Below are 22,588 nucleotides of genomic sequence, written 5' to 3'. Positions count from 1 at the left end.
TTGATCCCTTTCTTAACTCAAGTATTTCCTTTTAACCACATGCCAGAAGGTTTAAGTAGCACACATGATCAAGTACTATAATCCATAAGAGAACTGTGGGGGGGGGGAGATGGTTGATGCTAATGAATAACTGCCATTCCCCCCCCCACAAATGTCTCAAAACAATGGTGCATGATGATATAGTATCATCACAGTGGAACTGTGAGAGGGGAGAAATGGCAATCACCAGAACATACAGTGAAGATTGGTAAAGTTCAGCCAAACCAAAGTTTATGGTAAAGTTAACTAGTTTTTGTTCTAGATTTCAGTAGAGTTTTAAATTAAAACTGTATTTATTTCTGTTTTGATTAAGAAGCAATATGATCTGCTCATACTTTGTTTTGCATACTTATTTTGAGCTTAGGATAGTTTTTTTTTTCAACACAAAACATTTGCAGTACATTATTGTGGCAGAATTCTGGGACAGAAAGTCCTGAGGCTGAGGTCTATAAAATGGAATAAGATGCAAATAAACTGGGCAGGTCCTTTTAGCATAACATCCAAGATGAATGAAGTAAATTACATAATTCAGGAGGAAGGAAAGGAAGGTCAAAGAGTGGTCCATGTAAACTTGAGCAATTTTGGGGAATTCCCTGTAGCATACATCAATGAGATAAGAATACTGTATATAGTCAGACATGGACAGATCACCTTTACCATATTGAGAAAGTGCTACAGAGGTTAAATAAGGCCGGAGTAACAGTGAAGGCTAGTAAATGCCTGCTGGGTAACTCCAAGTTAAAGGACATAAGCCATATTGTTGGGAGAGGCATAATCAAACCCCTTACATCGAAGATTAAAGTAATCAGATACTGGCCTGGAACAACAGCAAAGAAAAAAATCAGATCATTCTTGGAGTTAGTTAGCTATGAGAGGCACTCCATCCAGAACTTCAGTGAAATAGAGGCCCCTTTATCAGACTTAACCCACAAAAGAAAAGCAGGCAGGATCCAGTGGTCGAGCGACTGTGAGGAGACCTTTGAGAGGTTGGAGACTGTGCTGACGACCGGTCCTGCCTTGGGAGAACCAGAGTTCCATCGAGGGTGCACCGTCTTCACAGAGGCATCCCACATCGGACTGCGAGCCATGCTGAGCCAGGAGGATGACAATGGGGACCTTTATCTGGTGACGTTCTTGAACGAGAAGCTGCAGGCTGGCGAGAGACACCTCTTCATCATAGACTGTGAGTGTCTGGTGATTGTATGGTCTTTGCGGAAGCTCGGACTGTACATATGGGAAAGACATTTTGTTCCATGCACAGACCATTCCCCACGACTGTGGTTGCAGACTATTAGAGCGAACAATAAGAAGTTGACGAGGTGGGCCATACTCCTACAAGACTGTGACTTTGAGATCCAGAGTGTTAAAGGGACTCAAAATGTGGGGGCCGATGCCTTGTCAAGAAGACCAGAAGACTGACAAAAGGGGCTAATGTAACATGTAACTTTAATGTTATAAAAACTGCTCTAATTAAAAGTTCTAAGTGTGTATTAATTTGAAAAATAATTAAAAATGTAAGTTATATAGGAATTAACGGTAAGAAAAGTTTGTATTGTAAGTAATAAAAATGTTGATAAGTAATTTAAATATAATATAATATTAATATGCTTTAAACCAGGGGTCTCAAACTCAATTTACCTGGGGGACACTGGAGGCAGAGTCTGGGTGAGGCTGGGCCACATCACATTTTCCACCAAGCGGAGCAAGAGCCCAAGGAAGCAGCCCAGGAATTTCCTTAGCCCGGCTGGGACTCCGAAGGGGGGGGTGCAAGACCTCGTCACCAGCCACAGCCCCCTCCAGCTCCTTCTTCACTACCACCACTAGCAGCAGTAGCAGGATGAAGAAGCGGAGAAGGGAAGGAGCACTGGTGACTGCCTAGCCAGGGGTTGAGGTTGAGGGGAGGGGGGAGAAGGGCACAACATAAAATTTTAAAAAACCCTCACAGAATTCACCTTGCCAAAGGAGAAAAGCTCCCATCGGTACCCGTGAAATTAAACAGAATGGAGTGGGGCCCCCACAGGTGCATGCGCGCACACACACACCCACTCGCGTGCGCGTGGTGGTCCAGCAACCTTCCTCTGAGGAGGCCCCCCCTCAAAAAAGGCGCACTCAGCAGCAGTAGCTACCCCACCACGACAGAGGAGCAAACTTTGTGAGGTGAGCCCAGGCAGCCTCCAGAGCCAAGGTGGCTGAAAAGGCGGACAAAGAGGCGGCGGAGGAGGAGGAAGCACCACCAGGTGCTGAGGTGGCTGCTGGCTGGGCTGGTGCTGGGGGTGCCGAGAGAGAAAGAGTCAGAGAGCTGCTTTCCTGGAAGAGGCGGTGGCGGTGGCAGCTCCTCTTGGCGACTTGGAGGAACTCTTCGAGGACAGGCCGGGAGTGAACTCTGCTCTCAAGCATGGCTCGGCGGTGGCTTGGCCACTTGGGGAAAAGGGCTGGCAGTGCGCCTTGCTCACCGGCTCTCCCCCAAGACAACTCCTCTTGCACCCTCCATCCAGAACTGCAGCCCAGCAGACAGGTATGCTGGCTGGCAGGCTGCAGTTCCAGGTGGAGGGTGCAAGAGGCGCTGTCTTGGGGGAGAGCCAGCAAGCAAGGCAAGGCTTTTTTTGACTCTTGACAGCAGAGGACGCGTGGGCGCTTCAGGGGCGGCAGGCAAGGCGAGGGACACAAACTTTCATCTGACGGGCCGCAAATGGCCCCCGGACCGCATGTTTGAGACCCCTGCTTTAAACTATGTAATTGAGTAAGTATATATGGTATATGTTTAAATGAGCAATGTTTTAAAGAAGATATTTAAAATATGGGTAAGTTATCTCATGCATTGTTCATGATGGTAACCTACTGTAGGTGTTACCCCATGATACAAACTTTCCAAGGGGGGAGGTATGTGGCAGACAGCCCACACAGCACTCCTGTCAGTCATTTTAGAGCTCTAGTGCAGGAGCCTATGACAGGGCAAGAGAGGCGGAGTTAATAGAACTGTGGGTGACAGAAGGTCAGTTAGGGAGAAGACTGTGAAGTGTTTAGACTAGATATTGGACAGTTGGTCTGTTAGAGAATATTAAAGAGTTAAAAGGAATTAGAAGTACATAGACAGGCAGAATATGTTGAGACCTTGATTAATGTAAATGAATACAAGCAAGCTTATAAGTAATCAAATCCATGTTTATTGAATGAATGATAATAGAATATCCATGATTTTCCTTCTGTGATTGACTTACTACTCCCTAAATAAACCTTGTTATATTTGGCAGCAAGAGTGTGAGATTCATAATTGATATAGTGAGGATAATATCCTCTGGTGGCAGTGAATAAAAGTGAAAAGAACAAGTCATGTCCGAAGGTGAACTTGTGTGAGAGGCAAAACATACAGGGGTCACTGGGGTGTGTGCGACAAAGGCAAAGTATATATAAAATGTGGCCTTTAAGAAATACAAATTCTCTCAGAGAAATGCAACAAATGAATTTAATGCAAGGAAAATTATATCACTTAAATAGCAACATCTTTCATATAAAAATTCTTCCCAATCTGGTAATCTTTTATCACATGAAGTAGAGCTCCTGTTAAATGCAACATAGTTCCAAAATCACAAGGGATTATTTATTTATTTATTTATTTATCTATTTATTTATTTATTTATTTATTTATTGTATTTTTACCCCGCCTATCTAGTCATTTCGGCCACTCTAGGCGGCTTACAACATAAGGATAACAAGATCTTTAAAAAATTATAACAATTAATTAAATAAATGATTCTATAAGATGGGAAAAATAAAAATAAATCAAATAAAGAGAGAAAAAATGAAAGGGGACAGGAATTAACTGGAAGGGAAGGCCTGCCTATACATCCATGTTTTTAGTTGGTTCTTAAAAGTACCCAGCGAGGGCGCAGCGCGAATCTCCGGAGGCAGGTTATTCCAGAGACGAGGAGCCACCGCCGAGAAAGCCCGGTTTCTAGTTCTTTCTTTCCGGGCCTCCCTCAGCGTCAGGCTCCTCAGCCTCACCTCCTGGCTCGTGCGGGTGACACGGGTAGAACTAGTTGGGAGTAAGCGTTCCGCCAAGTATCGAGGTCCTAAACCGTTTAGGGCTTTATATGTAAGCATTAACACTTTGAAGTCAATGCGGAAACGGATGGGCAGCCAGTGCAGCATGGCCAGAGTAGGAGAGATATGTTGGTATTTTCTCTCTCCAGTAAGGAGTCTGGCCGCCGCATTCCGCACCACTTGAAGTTTCCTCATCAGCTTCAAAGGAAGCCCCACGTAGAGCGTGTTACAGTAGTCTAATCTAGAAATTATGAGCACAAGTACTAAAGTAGTGAGCGCCCCCTTGTCTAGGTAAGGTCGCAGCCGGGCAATCCGCCAAAGGTGGAAAAAGGCAGTACGGACTACCGATGCCACCTGCGTTTCCATGACAAATCTGTTTTTTTTAATGTGCATTCTGACGTATAAAATGCACAAATTCTATGGGCTAACTTTTACTGAAGGCATGAATACACGTTTAATTCCAATGTTTCTACATTAAATTGAAAGTTAACATTTGGCTGTCTTTTATATCATCATCATGTTACTTAAGAGCCTGCATAATTCACAGCTTGCCCATGTGAGCCAAAAGGCATTGTTGAGAAGAGTGAGGCAATTGTTTGGAAGATGGTTACCCAGGGATGGGAAATAACTTTATTGGATTCAGCACTTTCAATGAAAGTAACCTTTTTACACTTCTGAAGATAGGTAGCAAAAAGGAATATATCTTGCCTTGAGAATTTAGGGTTTTTTTTTACAGAAAACTTTGTACATAGTTTAAAAATTATGAATTGCCATCATGCATAATTTGAAAAAATATACACAAACTTGCAGTAGTTGGGGTGCTGGTGGGGAAATGTGTAAGCTAAATGTAATACATAAATAAATGTGAACATGTGGGAAAATGTGTTATAAAATGAACATTAATTTTCATTGAGAAGAAAAGCTCACAAAGTCTTGCAACATGATATGAATCAAAGACAGGAAGAAAATCAGGTGAGATTTAGAGGAACACTGCAAAAATAAGGCAGAGGTCTTCACATTCCTGGGGTTCCCTTCCCCTATCCAGCCATCAGATAGACTGCATCTGTCCTGAGAGGGGCTCAGTCCAGGAAATGAAAAAGTTGCTTTCACTTCTTCTCTTCCTCCTTCCTAGCTTGGACTGTAGTTGGCTGGCTCACAAGGGAGTCGTTCTCCTTTCATGCCTGCTGGCTTTATGTGTGTTATATCTCATAGAACTATGAGAAGACTTCCCCTCTATTTTCTTAGCAACACATAGATTATTGTTACTCTTGTTGTTTCAACACATATACTGCCTTATAGCGCTAGAGCACTTTCTAGGCAATTTGCAACATAATTATGCAATGAACACTTTGCCCCTCATTGAGCAAGGTATTCCTTTTACTGACGTCTGAAGGATGGGAGAGATCAAACTCAGATTGTGAGCAGAGGCTTGATTGCAGTAAAGGTAAAGGTTCCCCTTGACAATTTTTGTCCAGTCGTGTTCGACTCTAGGGGGCGGTGCTCATCCCCATTTCCAAGCCATAGAGCCAGTGTTTTGTCCGAAGACAATCTTCCGTGGTCACATGGCCAGTGCGACTTAGACACGGAACGCTGTTACCTTCCCACCGAGGTGGTCCCTATTTATCTACTTGCATTTGCATGCTTTCGAACCGCTAGGTTGGCGGGAGCTGGGACAAGCGACGGGCGCTCACTCCGTCGCATGGATTCGATCTTACGACTGCTTGGTCTTCTGACCCTGCAGCACAGGCTTCTGCAGTTTAGCCCGCAGCGCCACCACGTCCCTCTATTGATTGCAGTACTGTAGTTTAACACTGCATCACAGGGCTCATAATTGTTCCTGGGGCTCACTATTGCTCTAAGGCATAATACAGCCCCTACTGTAGTAGTGGAGGCATCATAGATTCCTTTTGACCCTTTTGAATGCATTATTTTCCTCCTCCTTTAACAACCTTTTCTTTTAGAGTTAGTGTACATGTTAGTCTTTCCTCCAATAGAAAACCAACTTCACCTTGGTTAGCCTCTTACTGCAGCTCCTAAATGCCAAATGACATTCTTCTGAAAATGTATGGTTTTATTATTTACTTATTTCTTACTTTTATACTTATTTTTGTGAAAACATAGTGCTAAATTGGCTTATAAATCTCTTAAGAATAAGAACAGATAAAACCCCAATTAGTTTTAAAAAATCATAAAATCATGTAAACATATCTTCCTTTAAAACCATCAAAATCAAATATTTATGTTCAACGCATTAAAATCAGCAAAGGATATAGTTAAAAACAAAGCAGAGCAGATTAGACAGCATAAACCTGTCTAAAAATATGTGGTTTTATTCCCTTCATATAATCAGAGTGAAAACAGATCACGACTCTAAAGGGAGCTCTGCAGGAGAAGGCCTTCCTCTGCGTGCTTCTTAGGCCGGAAACTGATGATATTTCTCAAGAGGGACTCTCCTGAAGATCTTAACATCCAAACAGAGCCATCCTTACATACAATATCTCCAGTGTTTCACATAGCATCTATCCGTGCTGTAGAAATTCTCCATCAGATACTGAAGTTTCTAATAGTAAGCCAATGTCAGACATTATAGCTCTGGCAAGAAAAGTTCCTATGCCAAGAAAAATTGTGTAGACTACTAGGTCAAAGGCTTGTAGCCTCATGACTTTCTAATAGTGTATCATTTAACCAGCACAGTTACCTAACATAGCTTGAAAAGATTATTAAACAGGTGTTCTTTTCAACATTAACTGTTTTGTTTTATTTTGTTTTGCATCTTCTCTTTAGCTAGAAGTTTGGGATATACTGTAATTGTAACGAGTTTGGATATATTTCAGTTTATCATATTACCACTGAGCAAAACTTTTATTATTACATTAAAATTTTAAATTAAATATGTCAGATTTGAACTGCCATTTATGGATCAACTATTTCAAGCTTATTGAATTTATGTAATAAAACATTCCTAGCTAAATAGATTACCATTTGCTTGAATATAAAGACTTGTGAAAGATATATTGAACTACGCAGTGTTACGCTGAAATTTCATTGATTCAGTATGGCTGTGATATTGTATATCTTATTTTAATTTGCTGCTACTATTTTATTGCAGATAGACAATAACCAGAACACAAATGGGATTCATCAGTCATGTAAAAGGAAACATGCTTTAGTTAAAGACTGCAGATACTGAAAATAAAACCATATAGCATTTACCTTAACATTTGCCACAAACCATTTATAACCTTTTAAACAACTTGCCCGTCATGTTGATGTGATGTTATCCATTTGGTCACAATATTGATTGTAATTTGGTTTCTGGGGGAGGGAAATTATATTTGGGCTGTAATCTTTAACTATGATCCCTAGACCAGTGGTCCCCAACCTTGGGCCTCCAGATGTTCTTGGACTTCAACTCCCAGATATCCTGGCCAGCAGACGTGGTGGCAAAGGCTTCTGGGAGTTGTAGTTCAATAACATCTGGAGGCCCAACGTTGAGGACCACTGCCCTAGACTGTTCTACTGAAGCCAGTGGAACTTTGAACTGTTTCAGATATTAACGACACAGTGTGACACAGCAAGTCCCCCTCCTTTAGTGAGCTCAATAATATATTGATACCAAATGCCTCCCTGTTTCATGTGGGATACCTAGAATATGTGGGTACTTGCCAATGCTGGAACCTCTATCAGATGCACTGAAGCTGGCATCAAAAGTCAATGTAGAACCCAGATACTCCATGTAAGTGCAGGTGATTTTTTTGCCAGAGTGATATGACACAAACCCTGTGGAGATTTTCCAGGTTAGACTTATAGGCTGATACATCTAGAGCTCCTGAATGCTGTGATTCAAAGCACCCTGGTGAGGGACCCCAAATTGCCAACTGGCACTCTCTAGAACTCACTTCCATCTATGCTCCTTCTGCACCTCCCACTATAGCCAGAAGCCAGCTAAAGTTTGGTCCTAAAACTCCCCTGCAGGTTTCCCAGAAATAATAAGAATTTTCATTCAGACAGATGGACCCCATCACCCCTAAACAACCCAGGGCAATCATACTAGATGTCTGGATGTTAAAAACAAAACATTGTGAATCATTGTATGCAACTGGTTCTTGATTTCCACTCCTTGGCTCTGTCCGACCTCTAGGGTCACCTTTGCCCCTCCACACCCTCTTTAGAAAAATGTTAGATCAAACCAAACTCTTTCAGGCCACCAGTTCTATATCCCTTTTAAATTGCTCATTGCCATTCCATAACCCCAGGCCAATTCCAGGTGTTTCAGCAAAACGTGAGGACCTCTATCTTCCCATTCCTAAATCAGGCAGGAAAATACCTCCCCGTGATATGACCTCACATGCTTTCCACTCAAATGAGGCTGCCCCTCTCAAGCCAAATAGGGCTCCAATGCACATGGCCTTCACCTCCCCAGCTGTCCAGAAAATAATGCCATCTCCAGAAAGGAGCATGCGCATCCAGTCTAGCCCCATGACACTTGAAAAAAAACATAGCAATAAGTATCTGCCCAGCCTGCAATGCAGGGTTCCAAGAGCTGCTGTTGCAGAAGCTGCTCCAACATAGAAGGAGTATGCTGCAAAAAGCATCCTGTCCAATCCTGATACCCTCATGGTCTTTCTTGAAATGGACTAGAACAGGAACTTGGTGACAAGAGCACCATCTCCATGAGTCATTCCCAATTCACACACTTAAAGATAGTCACTTTTTGCTGTGACTGCACTGTTACCAAACTTGCCAGGTTTGTACAACACCCCTGCAGAGTCTCAATTTCACAAAGACATGTATGTCTGTGTATGTGCACTCCACAGACTGTTTTAAATGGAAAACGTAAACAGCCCTATCAAAATTGCGTAGAAGACATGAATACCCCAGATAGAGAGTTATTTCACAAGATAGCCTTCCTGCAGAGAGGCCAGACAGATCACCTTCTTTTGTTTTTATGCCAAAAGGATTGTCTGGAGGTCTGGGAGAACAAACACATTAGAATGTTCTGTATTTTTGGAAACAATCTGCCTATATATTCTGCAGGGACTAGTGAGCCTGTCAAAAGAATTTGCTGAGGTACCTTACAGCTCCAAGGAAGAATCAAGTGCCAGAGGGCTCCCGAAATACCTGAAAGCCTAGGGGCCTGGGCATGAGTAGTTAGCCTGGCCAGAAACTATATAAAAGATACACAGTAGCCATATTAGCTGTTCTGTCAAAAGGTAAGTACTGTATGTGGAATGTTATAGAAAAATGCACAGAATGATTAACATGACCCATGCTTCCATATTTCTTGCGGAAAGGCCTATTATTTAGAGATTATATTAATCATCAGAACTGAGCTGTAACATTTCACTGCAGTTGTAAGTTTACATGTTTGAATGATGCCCCCCATACGCATCCTTTACATATCGAGAACTAGAATGTTATAAATTTTGTCTAGCCATCCTTTTGTAGGATGGTGCAGTGGTTAAAACGCTGTACTGCAGCTAAAACTGTGCTCACGACCTGGGGTTCAAATCCCAGGTAGCCGGTTCAAGGTTGACTCAGCCTTCTATCCTTCCGAGGTCGGTAAAATGAGTACAGTGGGGTCTTGACTTGAGAACTTAATCCGTATTGGAAGGCGGTTCTCAAGTCAAAAAGTTCTCAGGTCAAATCTGCATTTCCCATAGGAATGCATTGAAAACCATTTGATCCGTATCTGCTCTTTTCCGTCCATAGAAACTAATGGGAAGCTGCTATTCTGCCTTCGACCTCTAGAGGGGGATATTTTGTTTCTTTTTTTCTTAGGTCAAGAAAGGTTCAGGGAAGGCAGGGAAAATACAGTCCAGGCAGGACAGTACCAGGCAGTCTGAAGACTGTCTCCAAATCCACTCTCTAAATGCTGGGAGGAGTGAGGAAGCAGACAGGCACCCTTTTCACTGGCCAACAGTTAACTGAAAGTTCAAATTTTGCACTTTCCCTGCCTTCCACGTGGTTTTTTTTCAGTTCTTAACTCAAATCTAAGTATGTAAGTCAAGTCAATATTTTCCTATGAGAGTGGTTCTTAAGTCAAAATGTTCTTAACTCGAGCCGTTCTTAAGTCAAAACCCCACTGTACCCAGCTTGCTGCAGGGGGGCAATGTGTAGCCTGTATAATTAAATTGTAAACCGCCCGGAGAGTGCTTGTAGCACTATGGGGCGGTATATAAGTCCAAAAATAAATAAATAAAATAAAATAGAGGAATTTGCAGTTACAGTGGGGTCTTGACTTAAGAACGGCTTGAGTTAAGAACATTTTGACTTAAGAACCACTCTCACAGGAAAATATTGACTTGACTTAAGTACTTAGATTTGAGTTAAGAACTGAAAAAAAACCACGTGGGAGGCAGGGAAAGTGCAAAATTTGAACTTTCAGTTAACTGTTGGGCAGTGAAAAGGGTGCCTGTCTGCTTCCTCACCCCTCCCAGCGTTTAGAGAGTGGATTGGGAGACAGTCTTCGGACTGCCTGGTACTGTACTGCCTGGACTGTATTTTCCCTGCCTTCCCTGAACCTTTCTTGACCTAAGAAAAAAAAAAGAAACAATATATCCCCCTCTAGTGGTCGAAGGCAGAATAGCAGCTTCCCATTAGTTTCTATGGATGGAAAAGAGCAGATACGGATCAAATGGTTTTCAATGCATTCCTATGGGAAATGCAGATTTGACCTGAGAACTTTTTGACTTGAGAACCGCCTTCCAATACGGATTAAGTTCTCAAGTCAAGACCCCACTGTACACCATGCTTTGTTCTGTGGCCTGAAATAGTACAGTCCGGGATAAACTTCGTCCTGTTAATAATGTTAATTTTTTTCTTATGACAAACTGTAAGCAATGTATGATATTCTACATATATATATATTAAAATATATAGATTTAGATTACAGCTTGAAATGTTTTTTAAAAGCTTGAGAACAAAATGATGAAAATATTTTAAAAATAGCCAACATAGCAGACAGCATTCTGATTATTTTACATGGACCATTCAGTATACTAATTTTTTCTTGTCATTCAAATAGTAACTCTTGTTACATTATCATGAAGTAAATTACCCAAAGATCTGAAAGATTCTGTGCATCAGCTTTATTCTGAAGTTAAACTGATGTATACTTTGGATTTGCAATTTTTTTTTGCCAGATTACTACTAAGAGAGTGTGTGAAATGTTTTTGGGAAAAAATTGTTTTTCAAGTATGTAAGTATATTGACTTTTTTCTGTGTTTTTAACATACATTTTCCCTTCAAAAATATATGTAAAAATTTATTGTTTTACAGCTTTTACTGTTGTTTCTTTATACTTCTATTTTCAAAATAATTGTCATAAAATCAATATATAAGTTTATGAACAATTCAGACCAATTATAAATCATAAGCTGTAAATGACCGGTTATGATCTTATGTTTCTGTATTCAGACACACAGAGACACATGCATACACTTCAAATGAGAACTTCAGCTCCTAATTAACAAAGGAAATATTGATCAATAGGTAAGAAAGGTCTAAAAACTGCCTTCATTTTTTCCTACTGGACTAACCTTCAATGTGACCTTCGAAGATGATTTCATGAAGTTAAAAACAAAACTTTATTGCCCATGCCAAATAGTCTGAAGGTTGTTTGGTTTTTTTTCACTTTCACGCTAATGATTTTCACCTCAGTGGATTTTAATTAAGGAAAAATAACTAGCTAGCTTGATAGCTCATCATACTGATGTGTGACCATGTGAAGTCTTCTTGTGAATTTATAGAGGTAGTAGAGTAGGAATTTGGCCTCCATAAAAGCAGAAGGGAACTTTGTCATAATTTCCTCTCTTTTTTTCAGGCACGGAAAGAGCATAGCTTATCTGCATTCCTTCAATTAAAAATAATATTCAGTAATAATGGCCCCGTGGAGAAAAGTTATTGTAAGCTTAGTCAATTGGTTCATGGGGTTGGTTTTGGAATAGTGACATGTGAGGAGCAGAAGCAAAAGCTAAAACATTCTTAATGGAACTTTCAGTACTTTGATCTGTATTTGAAAATGTTCAGTCACACTGTGGTGCACAAATAATGAGAAAGGAAAACAATGTCTCGGAATCTTTCATGGTATTCTGTATGATAGTTTACTGCTCTAGGTTCTTTGGGGTATCTTCTTTTTGTAAGTAAAGCAGAAGTCCCATATACACAGGAGACTGGTTCCAAGCCCTCCCGTGGATACTGAAAAGCATGGATAGTAGCAACCACGTAGCAAATATGCTTTTAAAGTTTAATTTATTAATTCCTTCCTTAAATGGTGAGAGAAACGTTTTTCCTGCAAGAAACCTCCCCTCCTTTCTACCAAGCTAGTATGAATCCTGATGTAGATTATCTGTGCGACTTTGCTCCAGGTATTCTGAAAACCTGACCTGGACCCAAAGAATGGGTCTGCCAGGGTTTAAACTGCTTTGGATGATTGAATTTCATGGAGAGAACACTGTGCTTTTAACATTATGATTTTAACACTATGCTTTTAAATTTTAATTTTTGAATTAGGCACACTAAAATATAAACAATAATGAAACACAGAAGAACAATGAAAATTATGTGAATGTGGTTATTGCAATGTAGTGTCAGGCGTATTCACCTTCTGACAATCCTGCTTTGCACTTTATGGTCTGATACCTCACACTTCCATCATCAGTGTTATTTCTGGACACCTAAGCTTCCTAATGGCCAGTCCTCAAAGAAATAGGAGTGCCTGACCACCTTATCTATCTCCTTAGAAACCTATACTCGGGACAGGAAGCAACAGTTAGTACTGTACATGGAACAACTGATTGGCTCAAAATTGGGAAAGTAGAACGACAAGGCTGTATATTGTCCCCCGGCTTATTTAACTTATATTCAGAATACATTATGTGAAATGCCGGACTAGAGGAATCCCAAGCCGGAATTAAGATTGCTGGAAGAAATATCAACAACCTCCGATATGCAGATGATACCACTCTGATGGCAGAAAGTGAGAAGGAATTAAGGAACCTTGTAATGAGGGTGAAAGAGGAGAGTGCAAAAAACGGTCTGAAGCTCAACATCAAAAAAACTAAGATCATGGCCACTGGTCCCGTCACCTCCTGGGAAATAGAAGGGAAAGATATGGAGGCAGTGACAGATTTTACTTTCTTGGGGTCCATGATCACTGCAGATGGTGACAGCAGCCACAAAATTAAAAGATGCCTGCTTCTTGGGAGGAAAGCAATGACAAACCTCAACAGCATCTTAAAAAGCCAGACTTTTGCCAATAAAAGTCCGAATAGTCAAAGCTATGGTTTTCCCTGTAGTGATGTACGGAAGTGAGAGCTGGACCATAAAGAAAGCTGACCACCGAAGAATTGATGCTTTTGAATTGTGGAGTTGGAGGAGGTTCTTGAGAGTCCCCCTGGATTGCAAGGAGAACAAACCTATCCATTCTAAATGAATTCAAGCCTGAGTGCTCACTGGAAGGACATACTGTATCCTGAAGCTGAGACTCCAATACTTTGGCCATCTCATGAGAAGAGAAGACTCCCTGGAAAAGACGCTGATGTTAGGAAAGTGTGAAGGCAGGAGGAGAAGGAGACAACAGAGGATGAAATGGTTGGAGAGTGTCATCAAAGCTACCAACATGAATTGCACAACAGCCTTCACATGCACAGTTTCCCCCAAAATAGATTTTGGCAAGAAAGAATCTCTGCTTTCTTTTCTCTGCAAACACACCTGTGCATGTTTCTTAGCTTCTGAAAATGAGTTCAGAGTTCTATATGTTTTTTCTAATCTACAAAAGACCAGAATTTTGTCACATTAAAAACATTCCATAACAAAGCTGGCTCTTCATACTAAAGCCTTTGTTGGTTCCAATTATCAAATCATCCACATCTTCCACAAATATTTCACTATCAAGAAAGAGTGATTGGAATCTTCTGTGACAGACTGTAGATCACTGAAGAAGAGCCAGTGCCTTGTTGATTTGGAAGGTGGCAGCAGGTTCACATCCCTATTGAGCTACAGAACTCACTGAGTGGCCAGTTATTTGTTCTCTTATGGAGCTCCAGAGACAGAATTCTTTCATTTCCCACAGTAGGTGGAAAAATGGATCTCAGCAGAGTATTTCTAACCGCAAAGCCAACACCATGTTCCCTGGTTTCATTCAGAAGTTTTCCATGCCAGAAGAATGAGAATTTTTTTCTTTGACAAATCCCGAGGCTGGAAATCTCATCTCTTGCAAGGCAACAATGTCCATCTGCAGCCTACTCAGTTCCATGTCGATAATTGCTGTCTTGCGCTCATTGTCTATTTCCTGCAGGTCATCAGAAAAAGCAGATGTCATTGTCCAAACATTTCAGGTGCCCAACTTTAGGGCAGAAGTTCTTGTGATTGTTGCAGGGTTATAAATCTGCTTGTCGGCTTTCACCCTAAACCCCATGCATCCCATGAGGTTAACGGACCATGGTGAGGCAGCACCTTACTGGCTGTGGATTGCCCAGCTTAAGGTGGGTGGTAGCTACCTAGGGAGGTTCAATGCCCTCTCCCACCATCAAAAGTAGCCCCTGGCATCATGCTCTATGCCAATCGAGCAAAGACTTACAACTAGTAACTTCTACTTCCCATGTTGTTTTGATGCTGTATGCGAAGCTGGAGTGTTCTCTCCAGAGCATGAAGCCTGGGTAAAATAATATGGAGGATAGACTGTTACCCAAGCAGAAAATCCCCCATCTCCATGTCACTGAAATAGTCCAATGGAAAGGCAAGAGCCAATACAACTCATTCCAGCGACATCGCAGGAGTTGCCAGAGCGTGACTATACACAGTCACGAACTAGCTCTGGGAGTCGGGCTCTGGATTTTGCCTCGAGGTTAACTCCTGAAGCCTTTTCCATCAGTGGATATAACCATAAGGCAGTGGAAGTTTGAAATCAGAGTTTTCTTTCTCCTAGATGGGTTGCCTTCCAAGGCTAATGAGTCCCACCCAGCCAGGTTAGGCTATTGCAAAATAAATAAATAAATAAATTAAAAAAATCAAATGTTCCTTATGCACCCCTGCCATATTGTTACCATTCCTGAAACATAATTGCCTGCAAATTTTCAGGTCTTTAGGCCATGTTTTGACCCCCGCCCACCTCAAAAAATAGTTTTCTGTTCAAAATGGACATTGACAACATGGTAGCAAGTTGTAAACTTTTTGCTTTATCTTTTATAACTTGGCAGCTTTATCTTTTATAACTTGGTATCCAAGGCAGCAATGAGAGAAAATATGGAAGAAGTAGTTCTTCCAATTTCATCCACACCAAACCACCTGGTACTTAGTAAAGGTGATAAAGAAGTGTCTTAAGCGTGGCTCATAGGTGATTTACTGCAAGATTTGACCACCCAAAAAGGATCTCAACTGGCCACCAATGGGGATGTGCTTCACTACTTTGTTTTTCTCAATCGCGGGCCCATGCAGAAAGATAAAAGGGATGATATTATAAAATTTGTTATCCTAAGGCAGGACAGTTTTGGGAGCATTTTGGCATTCCTGTGACACCTATCAGTGTTCCAAATCAAAAATCAATAAATTAATTGTGCAATACGAAAATGCCCGGAAACTTAAAACAAGGAAGAACTTCCCAGCTGACAGTGAAAGCTTTCTCAAATCTCTTCTTCTACTCTTTGACATAGCACATGACAATGCCATTGCTATTAGAGAACATGACAGATGTAGAACTCTTTTTATATTCTGTCATTGGGCTTCAGTGAGGATTGGTGTAGTGCAGTAATTTAGGAATCAGGAAGTTCCAGTTTGAATCTTAAATATGCTGAGAACTCCCTAGGTAGCTGTAGGCAAACAACTCACTATTTAGCCCATTTGATTCCTTACTCTAACTGGATGCCTAGTAATTACGCACTCACACAGTGGTTGTCACTCTGCATTGGGGAGAAAAGGGAGGCAACTGCTGTTTCTTATAAACATTATCAGCCCTTTAGATATCATTGGACTACAAGATCTATCAGCTTCTACCCGCCCTCATCATTGGCTATGCTAGCAATGGCTGACAGGAGTTGCAGTTCAAGAGTTGCATTCCCCACCACTGTGGTAGGAACCAGGTGCTGGAAATAAATGCAGACCTGTGTCTGTTTCTGATTGAACAATAGCATGTGGTGAGTAGTGGCTTGGAGTATTGAGTCCAAACTTCATGGCAGCAACAAAGAAAAGGTTGAGCAGTCCTTTAGAGTTACAGGTCCATTCATAGGTGTGCAGACCAACAGGAATGGTTTTGTGTCATGGCCATGATCACACCATATATCAGACCATCATGAAGTGCAGTCCACACTCCACTCTACCTTGGGTGTGATTTCAGGGTCCAAAGCTTGCTGTGCTGTAAGTATAGGCAAGCTGTCTGCAGAAAAACACTTTTTTTCTTACAGCTTTGGGAGCTGCAAACAGCATCTACATTCTAGGCTGGATACTGGAAGGTGTAAGGGACTTGGAAATACTCTCAGGACCATGGTTTATTTGATATACAAACACCTTCTAGGTTTTAGCTGGGGCCTTTTTACCTTTTCGGTTTATGTTGAGGAAGGCTGAGTTGTCTGCAGAGTGCTTTGGGTCTCTGTCTTCTCTCATCAGAATTTGCCTGGACCTGCAAAACTCTAAGCTCTCCCACTCTCCTCTGTACATACCCAGACAAGGAAAATGACCACCTATTTACAGAATGAGGCTATCAATTCATTTCCTATTGGGTGTTGTGGCTGGTCTTTTGACCGTAATAAAGTTTTATCTATCTATCCTATTGGGTGTGAGCACATCCATAACTCTGAGGTGCCAATCCGGGGGCTGTTGCATGGCTACAAGGAACTAAAACCTCTGCCAATAGGTCCATGGTGACCTCACAATCTCTTAGAGCACAGCACTCCACCTCACACATTTCACTATAGGAGTGGGACTTCTGAGCAGGGTCTCCTGTTTAGGCCATAAATCATTTTTAATAGGAGCTACATGATCCTACTACTCATGTCAAGTCTGCATCTGAGATGAATTACATGAAACAAGTCTGCATTTGACTTTGATTGACAGCCACCACAGCCAAGAGAGGTCCCTCTCAGCAGGCCCTGGTTGGAAGTTCCTCCCCCAAGACAAGAAGTCGTAGTCTAATGCAAAATTAGGCTGCTTACATCAAGGAGACATAAATTATTACATGCATGAATAACTTTTTCCACTTCAAGCTGTGTCAGTGGTGGAGATAATAAAATGCCCACCTGCTCTCTTGCCATATTAAATGAGCTAATCCAGTCATGTCATAACCTGAAGCCAGTCTTGATTATATCCTGATGGCCAAATATTGTATATCTGTTCAAATTATTTGGGGCATTGGGATCTCTATGATTTAAGACTGAAAAATGCACGTATCATTTAGGAAAGACAAAAATATTAATACTGAGTTCCCTTGAGCATGTTTATTCTTAAAGGTAAATGTTAATAGCTCTGAATTATAGATAATATCAGAAGCTGTGACTATAATAACCCTGACATGGGGAGTAAGAGTTAAAGGTTTTATGTCTGTGGGATTCTGTTGGTTTCAGATCCAGTGTCTTCCCCTGGTATATTATACAAAACAGAACATTTCATTAGTACTCAATTTCAGTCTGAGTCATAGATCTTTAACAAGAAGATGCAGGAATTACGTTATAGATTATTTTATCACACAGGCAAAATATCTGTAGAAATTAAAAAAGAAACACTAGCTATTCAAAAAGTGTTGTGAGTATAAAAATGCTTATTCAAGCACATTTGGCAGTATGGCAATAAAATGCCATTACTAGAGAATATCTCTGGCATTAATGTAAACTTTTCTTCTAAAGCTTTAAAACTGAAAAATGCAAAATACCGGAAAAGGATTCAGTTTTATGCAATTCATCTGTATGAAGCAAGTGAGGCATGGAGAGTGTTGTGGTAAATACACTATATTCCTATTGATTATAATAAATCTATAGAGATAGACATAAATAATCAGAATTATTTTCTTTTCATGCAATATGCCTATTTATGGTACTGTAGTTGGGATTCTTCATGACAATCAGTATCACTACAAAATCAGCCAGACAAGTACTCATCCAAGTTGTTTCATGTGATTAATCTCAGATACAGATTTGTCATAATTTATGTAGTTATGTAATTATTGAACTCTGTGGCTACTAAAAAAGCAAAGATGTCCACTTTGGATATTGTTATGGTCTTAGAATACAGTCACCTTTCATATAAGCAGTCATCCACTTAGGAGACAGGTTGAAATGGAAATTTGTGGGCACAGTTATTCAATGTACAGCACTAATGTCACTGTGTGATTCCTAGTGTGGAGTCAACTTCTCTATAAATTTCACTGATTCAAATTAGCATACTCTAGCTGTGACCTACTATGCTAAAGTACATGGCAGTTACATCAGGCCCATTTTAATCAGTGGAATATATAGAAAAATTAAACCACCAAATCACCATGGATTAAATGGGCTGACTCTAGTGCTGTTTACTGTTCTAAGCAACAGGATTTTGGCCACTGTTGAGTCACTCCATGCTCAGAATGTGAAACAGACAGAACGGTAGAAAATTTCAACAATTAAGGTAAATCAGTTCCTTCTTTAAATATATCTTCGAGAAAACAGGTTGCACAAATACTTTAATCAACTGCTGAACTGCTCATAAAGTCAGGAAGATCTTTGTGATGCATTTCCATTCAAGCCCAGGAAAACACAGTTATTATAAACATAAAAGAAATGTTAATACATCAAATTTTTCATTCAAAGTGTTTCTCCTTGTGATCCTCTCTCAATCTCTCCACCAATACTCTTATATTCATGAAAATTTCATGCTCTATTTAAGTGAAGGAGAAAATAGTGCTGACTATACCCAAGTTTTCATAAAAGGTTTCCCATGCAGGCTGATTAATGTCAGTTCTGATGTTTTAGCAGAAGCTTCATATCATGTTTAAATAATAGTTCTGACACTGCCTTTAGGAGGCTTCCCATGCAACAGAATGAAAAAATATACATAGTATAATATGGTTACTGTTTGCTCCAGATGATTGTACATGTTAAATAATATTACATACTGCTCTATTCTTTCAGTGGAGGATCTGTGAAAAGGAAATATTCAATGCAGAGAGGCAGAGCTCTTAATACAGTGTATTGGCATAAGGTTCAAATCAGAAGCTTAACATATTGTACAGTAGTTCTTACAGATTTAGCATCCAACTACATGTTCAGCAGGTGAACTTTATTATTGATTTTGTTGCTGTTATATGCCATCAAGTTCTGCTGACTCTATGAAAGAGGAATACCCAATATGTCCTGTCCACAAGTCCCTGCTCAGCTTTTTTAAACTCCTTTAGGGAGTAGACCCATCTCTTATTTGGTCTTGCTATTTTCCTGCTGCCTTCAATCTTTTCAAGCATCTCTTTTCCGGAGAATCCTGCCTTCTCATGATGTGCCCAAAGTATGACAGCCTCAGTTTCAGCGTGTTTTTGTTGTGGTAAGGAGGGAGAGATTATCTGTTACTGTGATTGATGGGTGTCGTTAGCTGGTCTTTTTTGTGCAATGATCCCTTGTCCTTCTGGCTGGGTAGAGTTCATTGACCTTTTACAGGCTATATTTTTCAATATTGGGAGCCAGGCCATGTTTAGGTTTAGGCCTTCTTCCTTTTTGTTGAAATTCTGTTGATGTTTATGGATTTCAATGGCTTCCCGGTGCAGTCTAACATAATGGTTGCTGGTGTTGTCCAGTATGGCATCTGTTGTCATTATCAGTGGTTTGCTCCATTCCCATAGGTTGACATGTGGCAAAAGTAATGTTTACTTCTAAGCAATAAGAACTATCTGGTAGCTGGGCTAAATTTGTCTGATATGAATGGCATTGCTCCTTTCAAGAGATAATGGGATAGTACTACCCCCTCTCCTATTTACTTCCAGCTATGCAACTCAGCACAATTTGGAAAAAGTGCAGGCCTTCCAAGTAGCAGGCCAGTCTGAATTTGACTGCTTGTAGAAGTTAAGTGGGTCTTTTGTTGTTGTTGTTTCCATCATGATTGCCGCTTGATTTGACAGTTATACCATCTCCATTTCACCTGTACAGCCATTTGCTCAAATTGTCATGACATAAAAGCATGCTAATGGACATTAATGTGACACAAGGAAGACATAAAACACCGCTGTTGTAAATTCTTCAATATTTGCATGTAGATCATTTCAGGCAGATGCTTGCCCATGTGAAACTATGGTTGTATAGTTCATATGCGATTACTATATTACCTCAGATCCACATGGATGAGTTACCCCATCCTTGAAAGTGTACCACATTACTCATTGTGTATCAGAACTTTTGAAGACTAGGGATCATGATTTGAATTGTTCATGGAGTTCTGATACTATGTACACTATTTTAAATTGTTTTAGATAATTTAAACCATTTAAAATTCCTTATTCTTTTAATTTGTTTTATTAAACACAAACAAACAAATGCCTTGAGAACTTTTGATACATAGTAAGGTATTGATGTTTTAATACATAAAATGTAAATTTTGATACATATGATTGGTTCAGGCTTGCTGTCATCCTAAGGAAACACATTCTTGAAATAAAACAATAGTCAGTAGAATGACAGAGCATCCCATTGCTTTATTTCTGTGGCTAGGATTTCAGATCAGTTTCCTGCACTGACAAAAGTTTCAAGCTCAAATTAGTTTAATTATAATCTGTATGTATAATCTATAACTATACAAAGACATAATGTGTATGTATAATCTATAACTACGTATATCAAGATATATTCCTTCATGAAATGTATTTTTTCCCTAGTGGGATGCCATAACAGAAATGGATGAATACAATCGTCCCATCCACACTTACCAGGTATGTAATGTTATGGAACCCAACCAAAACAACTGGCTTCGTACAAATTGGATATCCCGTGATGCAGCCCAGAAAATTTATGTGGAAATGAAGTTTACACTGAGGGACTGCAACAGCATTCCGTGGGTACTGGGGACATGCAAAGAAACATTTAACCTCTACTACCTGGAATCAGATGAATCTCATGGAATTAAATTCAAGCCAAACCAGTACAATAAAATTGATACTATTGCTGCTGATGAAAGTTTTACTCAGATGGATTTGGGTGATCGCATCCTTAAACTGAACACAGAAGTACGTGAGGTGGGACCGATAAACAGGAAAGGATTTTTCCTTGCTTTTCAAGACATTGGAGCATGCATTGCTTTGGTCTCTGTCCGTGTTTACTACAAAAAGTGTCCTTTCACCGTTCGGAACTTGGCTATGTTTCCTGACACTATTCCAAGGGTTGATTCTTCCTCCTTAGTGGAAGTACGAGGTTCCTGTGTGAAGAGTGCTGAAGAGAGGGATACTCCAAAATTATATTGTGGAGCAGATGGAGATTGGCTTGTTCCTCTAGGAAGATGCATCTGCAGTGTTGGGTACGAAGAAGTGGATGGCTCCTGCCATGGTAAGACATTTGTTCTTGCATGTACTTCAAGACATCTTTTGTTTGGTTTTACCGCATGGGCTGGTCAAAAAGCAATCAGTGAATACACCAGGATATTTGCTAGAAGAAATTTAATGCCATATGTCATGTTGCCGTGTGGTTTCTTTGATACTAGTTATGCTTCTGATCACACAAACACAAATATTCATTGTGAAGCATATTCAGAAAAGAATGGAGATTTATATATTGTTAAGGCATTCCTGATATAATTAATGATTGTGGGTATGTGATCAAAACTACTGTTACTGTAAAGGTTAAAATAGTGCACTTTAGTGGACCTTGCGATTTCCATCTATTTTTGCCAAATTCCTTCCTTTTAAAGAAACAAGTTTTCAAATACTGCAAAGAAGTGGGCCCTTTGTTCTCTGACATTATATATGGGGCTATATGCAAAAAATACTGTATTAGGAGTTTTTGAAATCAATAGATGTGGACGTCAAATGGAACAAACTTTCCTGAAAAAATACAAGTAAACTCTCCTACCAGCACAGACTGAGTTGTTCCACAGAACAGTAGCTCACATAGCCCAGTAAGACTGTGAAGCCCTAATTGTTACGAGTACTTTTATCATAAAGTACTCATAGTACTTTATGATCAAGCCCTAATTGTTAGTACTTGAAGCTGCAAATGCAGGATATGACTACAATATTACCTTCTTTCGATAAGAATTTCAAAATTCTGTCAATAAAATTGATCTATTAATTATGCACAAAATATATTCAGCATTTCTAGGTAGAATTTTCTTTAAATATTGTATCTTACAATCTAATTTTATATATTACTTTATTTCTCTTTTGGTCCTCCCTCCTCTTGCTTTCATGTGTTTTATGACTGTGTATTTTAAGTAAAGAGAAAAGATATGCTGCTGAACAAGCAGTGACTAGGCAGAAGCATAATGAACTGTGGGAGTGCGTAAAAGCATGTTTATTCAAACGTTTTTATTTAATTGCTGAATGAGCAGGTATTTAGTGTTTAAACAGTTCATG

At 40.1% G+C, this 22,588-nt stretch overlaps 1 protein-coding gene across 5 annotated transcripts in view; it reads left to right on the top strand.

Annotated features, from left to right (window-relative positions):
• Positions 1-22,588, top strand: part of EPHA6 (EPH receptor A6) — a 558,183-nt gene that overhangs the window by 100,303 nt on the left and 435,292 nt on the right. For 4 of the 5 annotated variants that reach the window (XM_078389828.1, XM_078389827.1, XM_020810349.3 and 1 more), the window contains exon 3: positions 20,900-21,563. In XM_078389828.1, the coding sequence (XP_078245954.1) occupies positions 20,900-21,563 (664 nt within the window). Of the gene's footprint in view, positions 1-20,899; positions 21,564-22,588 lie in introns of those variants that run through there. The other variant, XM_078389829.1, reaches the window with a different exon arrangement.

This window comes from Pogona vitticeps, chromosome 3 (assembly GCF_051106095.1).
Source record: "Pogona vitticeps strain Pit_001003342236 chromosome 3, PviZW2.1, whole genome shotgun sequence".
Lineage (NCBI taxonomy): Eukaryota > Metazoa > Chordata > Lepidosauria > Squamata > Agamidae > Pogona > Pogona vitticeps.
Note: the sequence above shows the minus strand (reverse complement) of the source record. Positions and strands in the feature narration are given on the sequence as shown.